The 7,300-nt window shown below is 43.8% G+C and overlaps 1 protein-coding gene across 1 annotated transcript; it reads left to right on the top strand.

Moving 5' to 3' along the window:
• Window positions 1-743: 743 nt before the first annotated feature.
• acads (acyl-CoA dehydrogenase short chain) lies at window positions 744-6,610 on the top strand. The gene is made up of 9 exons (XM_034079592.2): window positions 744-920; window positions 2,288-2,437; window positions 2,932-3,043; window positions 3,193-3,344; window positions 3,455-3,625; window positions 4,730-4,867; window positions 4,987-5,082; window positions 6,111-6,167; window positions 6,254-6,610. Exons 1-9 carry the CDS (start codon window positions 744-746, stop codon window positions 6,401-6,403), a joined length of 1,203 nt encoding a protein of 400 aa, XP_033935483.2. The 3' UTR covers window positions 6,404-6,610.
• Window positions 6,611-7,300: the final 690 nt, after the last annotated feature.

Below are 7,300 nucleotides of genomic sequence, written 5' to 3'. Positions count from 1 at the left end.
AAATATCATAGTTAGCTTAGCTTGATATGTAACCAGTTCAAACATGAAGGTCTTATTATGTAATTTAACACTTTATATGATACCTTATTGTCATATAAATATACATGTGTGTTAGCTTTCGTTACTGACAGAGGAAACGCGTTGTTATAACATGTTTCTTAGAGTTAGCTTTAGGCTAATTTAAGGGAAGAAGTTAGCAGCTGCATGTTAGCTTTTGGCTAATTTAGGTAGCAACATTAATAACAAGTAATGACGTAGTTTAATGAATGGCAAATGTTGTTGTTTGACAGATATTCTTGATAGTTTCGTGTTTCTATAACTGTCAGAGAGATGTGAAGGTGACTGAGGATGAGGATAACCTTTCACCTACTTCATGGAAAGCTAGCAGTGGTGCGTTCAAAGACAAAAGGAAGTCTATGCAGAATAAGGGGAATAAAGGCATGTGAAATGATATGTGAATCATATGGAAGTATTCAGATGATTTACTAAATTAAATTACTATTATAAACAATGCTGTTACAACAGTAAAGGGGAAGTGCATCAGAAACAAAAGCATGCTTTAATAAATAGGTAAACAGTAAACAAATAATTTAGTATTGTTTTTTGTGATGCATTTTCTTCATGAATCTCTTTCTGTCCCATCCTCAGCGCTCGGTCTTGAATCCGATTGTAATTGTAATCACAGTAATCTCTGCAATCGTTTATTCTCCACATCGTTAATCCCTGGTTGAGATATTCAACTAATGACTTTCTCTCCCTCAGCGCTCGGTCTGTGTCTCTCCTGTCGGAGTTTCTCGGCTCTGGCTGAGCTGTCGGAGACTCACCAGCTGATCCGACAGACCTGCAGAGACTTCGCCGACCGAGAGCTGACCCCCATCGCCGGGAAGCTGGACAAAGAGCATACTTTCCCTAAAAAACAGGTACAATTGAACTCTCGCGCTACTACCGCTTAGGTTGCGGTCGAATTGTCCAAAAATCAGCTCAATCGTCTTTTCCTATCCACTATTCCTTGACCTCTGTGTGAAACTATTTCTATTTAATTGCGCTATTCAAAAGGATTTAGGAAAAGAGACTGCTTTGAGAATCCGACTGCATCAAAGTATTTATGATGCGCCAGCGGACGTGATAAATGTGCGTCTGCAGCCGTGGGGAAACTACACAAGATAAGATAGGACTTTATAAGAAAATGGTTGTGCCAGACTTAATATTTCCTGAGACTTCTTTTGAGATGTAAGATCTTCTGGTTTCTGAACATGTAAATAATGACTGTGAGCAGGGACGTGCACAGACATTTGGAGGGCTATTGCTCTAAACTAGAAAAAGCCCCCCCCCGGACCCCCCTGAAAACGTAAGAACTTTTTATAAAAAAAATGAAAACCAGGGGAAAAAAATTGTTTGCGGTCCATATCTCATTAACATATCTAATGTTAGTAACTATCTGTTTTAATATAGTTTGACCATTGTAACTGCTGTGCCTTAAATAAAATCACTAATTGATTAAACCTGTTCAATACGCATTATTCTTATTCTTATCATTCTTTATGAGCGCAGTAACGGTAAGGTATCTAATTACTTATGTGTTTAGTATTCCATAACTTAGTAACAGAGATGGTGAAACTAAAGTAGAGACATGGCAGAAATCCTACAATGAAGCGGGGCAGTGAAGGGCTCTCTGAGAGGGGGCGATCAAGAGAAGAGAGAGAGGGAGTTTACGGAGCGGATGGAAAGACACAGAAAGACAGAAACACAATAACAAGTATATTTAGGTGCTTTGTTGTAAATAGCCGACGGTGTCCAGAGGAGGTAAAGTCCCCGGTTTGTCCCCTGTACTCGAGCTGCCAGGAGAAAACTCAGAATCAATAAAAGCATATTTAAAAACGGGAACATTTCCGGGGACAGATCGACCCGAGGATTGGCCACCAAAGGCAGGCAGGCACGTGATCACCATAGCAACATGAGGCCGGACTCGGAGGGCTTCCCTTTGCTTCCAGCTGTCAGATTGTAAACAAAGTCACGTGACTGGGGGCAGATGGCAGCGCTGACAAGGCGTGTTTTATCGCAGCGAGACTCGACAATACTAATTGTGGGCTTATCATGTTTATTCGGCCACAACAGAAAAAAAGACCTCCGCTCTCTCCAGAGGGGCAGGTCAGCCAACAGGTTCAAAAGGGCCGTTGCCCGGGCAACACTAGCCCGTCCCTGTGCCCGTCCCTGACTGTGAGTAATGTATATGGTAAGGGGGTTATCTCATGTTTAAGGTATGAAACATGTTCTTCCTGTGCTGCAGATCCAGGATTTGGGGGCGCTGGGTGTGATGGCCATCGAGGTGCCGGAGGAGCTGGGGGGGGCGGGGATGGACTACCTGGCCTACAGTCTGGCCATGGAGGAGATCAGCCGAGGCTGCGCCAGCACGGGGGTCGTGGTGTCCGTCAATAACGTGAGTGTGTTTTTATATCAGCTGTTAACGGTCTCCTATCCTGCAAAATGCACTTTATTTATACATAGATATGTGTCCCCGGTGTACCCTCTCTCTTCTCCTCCGTACCCAAATCTCTAAAAACGGGATGTGCGTCCGATATGACGTAACATCTGAAATGTGGACCCACGGGCCAATCAGAACGTTGCTATCAGAAACAATGCCCGACTGTTTAGGACGTAATATGGTCGGTGTTTACATTAGCATCGCTAACACTCAGAGCTAACCTGTACTGGAGAGCATGTGTGTGAAGAAGCAGGAAGTAGAAAGGAACTCACCTTGAGGTATAACCGGCAAGAGAGAAAGCCTTTGAGCTCCAGACTGTTTCAGATCCTTGATGTGGTTTGGAACAGGATACGGAGTTTAATCACGTTTTTATTTTTTAAAAGCTACGGACCCAGAATCAGCACTTTAGGATTAACTAATAAACAATAATATTTCCGTGTGTTTCCTAGTCTCTGTACATCGGGCCGATATTAAAGAACGGCACAGAGGAGCAGAAGCATCAGTGGATCACGCCGTTCACCACCGGAGAGAAGGTGGGCTGCTTCGGACTCAGTGAGCCAGGTAAACGGGCCATTCATGATGATGATACTAACAACAACAACAACAACAACAACACTGTTAGTTATATAGCACCTTTTATTCACGGGGGTGGGTCAAGGCTTTACAATCAAGTTAAGAAACTAGAAAATGCATATTGATCCCCCCTCCAGGTAACGGCAGCGATGCGGGCGCGGCCTCCACCGTGGCCCTTCAGGACGGAGAGGACTGGGTTCTGAACGGGACCAAAGCCTGGATCACCAACAGCTGGGACGCCTCGGCCACCATCGTGTTCGCCACCACCGACAAGAAGCTCAAACACAAGGCAATCCTACACGGAGAGATAAAGGAAGCATTGTGATCTTTAGAAACCGGTTTCACATATTTGGGTGCTTTGTTACTTCCTCTGAGGTGTGTTTTGCTCCGTGCGTTCAGGGTATCAGTGCCTTCCTGATCCCCATGCCTCACCCCGGCCTCTCTCTGGGGAAGAAGGAGGACAAACTGGGCATCAAGGCGTCGTCCACGGCCAACATCATCATGGAGGACTGCAGGATCCCTCTGGGAAACATGCTGGGGCCTCGAGGCGCCGGGTTCAAGATCGCTATGGTACTTTGTTTTCAAAATAAGAGCTGAATCATCCTTCAAAATTCTCGTTTTTCAAAATAAGAGCTCAATCAACCTCAAAATGCTTTTTTTTGGCATTGTCCGATGTACTTGTTTTTCAAAATAAGAGCTCAATCATGCTAAAAATGCCCAATGGAAACACCTTGGCTAAAATAAAGTAGCTTTGTGGTGGAAACCAAGATCGCCATGGTACTTATTTTCAAAATAAGAGCTCAATCATCCTTTAAAATTCTCTTTTCACTTTGTCAGATGTGCTTTTTCTCAAAATAAGAGCTCAATCGACCTTAAAATGCATTTTTTACTTTTTCAAATGTGCTTTTTTTCAAAATAAGAGCTGCATCATCCTTCAAATTTCTCGTTTTTCAAAATAAGAGCTCAATCAACCTCAAAATGCTTTTTCATTTTTACATTGTCCGATGTACTTGTTTTTCAAAATAAGAGCTCAATCATGCTAAAAATGCCCAATGGAAACACCTTAGCTAAAATAAAGTAGCTTGGTGGTGGAAACCAAGATCGCCATGGTACTTATTTTCAAAATAAGAGCTCAATCATCCTTCAAAATTCTCGTTTTTCAAAATAAGAGCTCAATCATGCTAAAAATTCTCGTTTTTCAAAATAAGAGCTCAATCATGCTAAAAATTCTCGTTTTTCAAAATAAGAGCTCAATCATGCTAAAAATGCCCAATGGAAACACCTTGGCTAAAATAAAGTAGCTAGGTGGTGGAAACCAAGATCGCCATGGTAATTATTTTCAAAATAAGAGCTCAATCATCCTTTAAAATTCTCTTTTCACTTTGTCAGATGTGCTTTTTTTCAAAATAAGAGCTCAATTGACCTCAAAATGCATTTTTTTTACATTGTCCGTTTTTCAAAATAAGAGCTCAATCATTCTAAAAATGCCCAATGGAAACACCTTGGCTAAAATAAAGTAGCTTGGTGGTGGAAACCAAGATCGCCATGGTACTTTATTTTCAAAGTAAGAGCTGAATCATCCTTCAAAATTCTCTTTTTTCAAAATAAGAGCTCAATCGACCTCAAAAGGCATTTTTTTTACATTGTCAAACGTACATTTTCTGTGTCTCGCAGCAAACTCTGGACAGCGGGAGGATCGGGATCGCTTCTCAGGCTCTGGGGATCGCTCAGGCGTCTCTGGACTGCGCTGCAGATTACGCTCTCAAGCGCGTTGCATTCGGAGCTCCGATCGGAAAGCTGCAGGCCATACAGGTGACTGCAGTGCAGAACTCTCTATACTCAAATAAAAACTAAGGTGCACTACGACTTGTTTTCTTTCTGATAAAGGATCCGGAAAGCGATGTTTTTTGTAATGAGTGTTTTCCCTGTAGTTTAAGCTGGCTGACATGGGGGTGGCGGTGGAAAGCGCTCGCCTGCTCACCTGGAAAGCTGCGCTGCTTCGAGACTCAAAGCGACCCTTCACCAAGGTACTCCTTCCTTCTGATTTGAACACGTTTCACTCGGCCTGTCACGATAATTAATTTTCTCGGACGATACATTCCCCTGGAAATTATTGCGATAAACGATAATATTGTCGGCACCGTTGTAAGACCATTTTAGACCACTGACATAATGATTCGTCAACGACCTTTTTTACAGCACTTAGGCGAGACGACGACGACGAGCTAAAAATAGATTCTTGATAACGAAAACTTTGACGAAATGTATATTTAGTTTTCGTTGACGAGACTAAGGTGTTAATGGTGGACTATCGGACATTCCAAATGCAGGATATTTTCCCTCCGTCTGTCAAAATGCATCTTACTTTTCTAACTTGCGATATCAATTATTTCGCGCCTGGCTGTGTGTGAGCCCCGCCCCTCACAGTGCGCCTGGCTGTGTAAGCCCCGGGCCTAACAGACACACACATTTTTAAGAGTAGTAGTACCGTTAAAATCATTAACGATACCCATCCCTAGATATTACAGTATCACAGTGTGAGCCCCGCCCCTCACAGCGCGCCTGGCTGTGTGTGAGCCCCGCCCCTCAAAGCGCGCCTGGCTGTGTGTGAGCCCCGCCCCTCACAGCGCGCCTGGCTGTGTGTGAGCCCCGCCCCTCACAGCGTGCCTGGCTGTGTGTGAGCCCCGCCCCTCACAGCGTGCCTGGCTGTGTGTGAGCCCCGCCCCTCACAGCGCGCCTGGCTGTGTGTGAGCCCCGCCCCTCACAGCGCGCCTGGCTGTGTGTGAGCCCCGCCCCTCACAGCGCGCCTGGCTGTGTGTGAGCCCCGCCCCTCACAGCGCGCCTGGCTGTGTGTGAGCCCCGCCCCTCACTGCTAAAATGCTGGTCACATCCTTATGTAAACAAAAACGCATGGAAATGGAAATGTATCGAGGTCAGAAAAGTTATCGAGTTCATCTTTATTTATCGAACGATAAGTCAATTAATTGCTTATCGCGACAGGCCTACGATTAACATTTCTGCACACGTGTTTACCCTCACTTTGTATTTCCTGCAGGAGGCAGCCATGGCTAAACTCGCAGCGTCTGAAGCCGCCACCTTCTGCGCTCATCAGGTAAAATCAGAACGGACGGTCAAAGCCACAGAACACACCCCTAAAGATTCTCTAAATATCCCGTGTGTGTTTTACTTGAATTCCAGGCGATCCAGGTCCTGGGGGGGATGGGCTACGTGACGGACATGCCGGCGGAGAGGCATTATCGAGACGCTCGCATCACGGAGATCTACGAGGGAACCAGCGAGATCCAGAGACTGGTGATAGCCGGACAAATCTTGAAGGAGTACCAGTGATACTCAACCGAACACTGACAATAAATCACAGATCTGGAGTCAGACGCGTCGACCTGGAGACATTACCTCATGCGTAAAGACAGGAGAATGTGAGCGGAGCTGCAGGTTTCATATGTTTGTATCAAAACGCTATTAAATGCGGACGTTCGGAGGAGATTCCCACATGTTTTCACTTTCAAGAGAATTAAAGCACTTATTTTTTACTTACGTCACTTTTCTTTGCTGATTTAAGGGTCAGTTCACTTTAAACATCACGAATCTGCTTAGAAATAAAAAATAACTCGTATAACTGCGTGAATATTTGGGTTTTAAAGTTTTCCTTTATAACGTCGGCTCAAGAATGTCCGACTTTTCTTTGCGTCTTTTAATGCGTCGCCAGATTTAAGGATCAATACTTTCTTTCATGCCATGCAGACAGTTTTAGTTTCATATCTTATTCGTCTCCTTTTCAACAATTAACATCTAAATATTCTGCTTTTTAATGCAGTAATAATGAGACAAATTCAACAAGAATCAAGGGTTTAAAAAATATACTATCACAAATCTGCTTGGTAATAAAAACAACTCTTATAACCGCCTGAATATTCTGGTTTAAAGTTTCCTTTTGATGCAAACCGAAGCTGCGAATGGATCATCTGGCCTGCTTTTGAGAGACTTTCCATGAAACGTCTACAAGTATAGTCCAGAAGAACATTAAGTAACCGCTTACTATCATTAGAATTGGATAAATTGATAAATTAATTGTATTCCTGGTTTTGTGTGAACTTCCCGTGACGGCCAGCGGGGGGCGCTGCAGTGCCTTCAGGATGCTTTGACCCACTTTCATGACTTTCCGTAAAAACTGCAAAATAATCAGGTTTTTTTCCAGATTGAAAACATGTGTTGACTTTAGATTTA

Source organism: Pseudochaenichthys georgianus, unplaced genomic scaffold, assembly GCF_902827115.2.
Source record: "Pseudochaenichthys georgianus unplaced genomic scaffold, fPseGeo1.2 scaffold_657_arrow_ctg1, whole genome shotgun sequence".
Taxonomy (NCBI): Eukaryota; Metazoa; Chordata; class Actinopteri; order Perciformes; family Channichthyidae; genus Pseudochaenichthys; species Pseudochaenichthys georgianus.
This window is presented reverse-complemented; position numbering and strand designations above follow the sequence as displayed.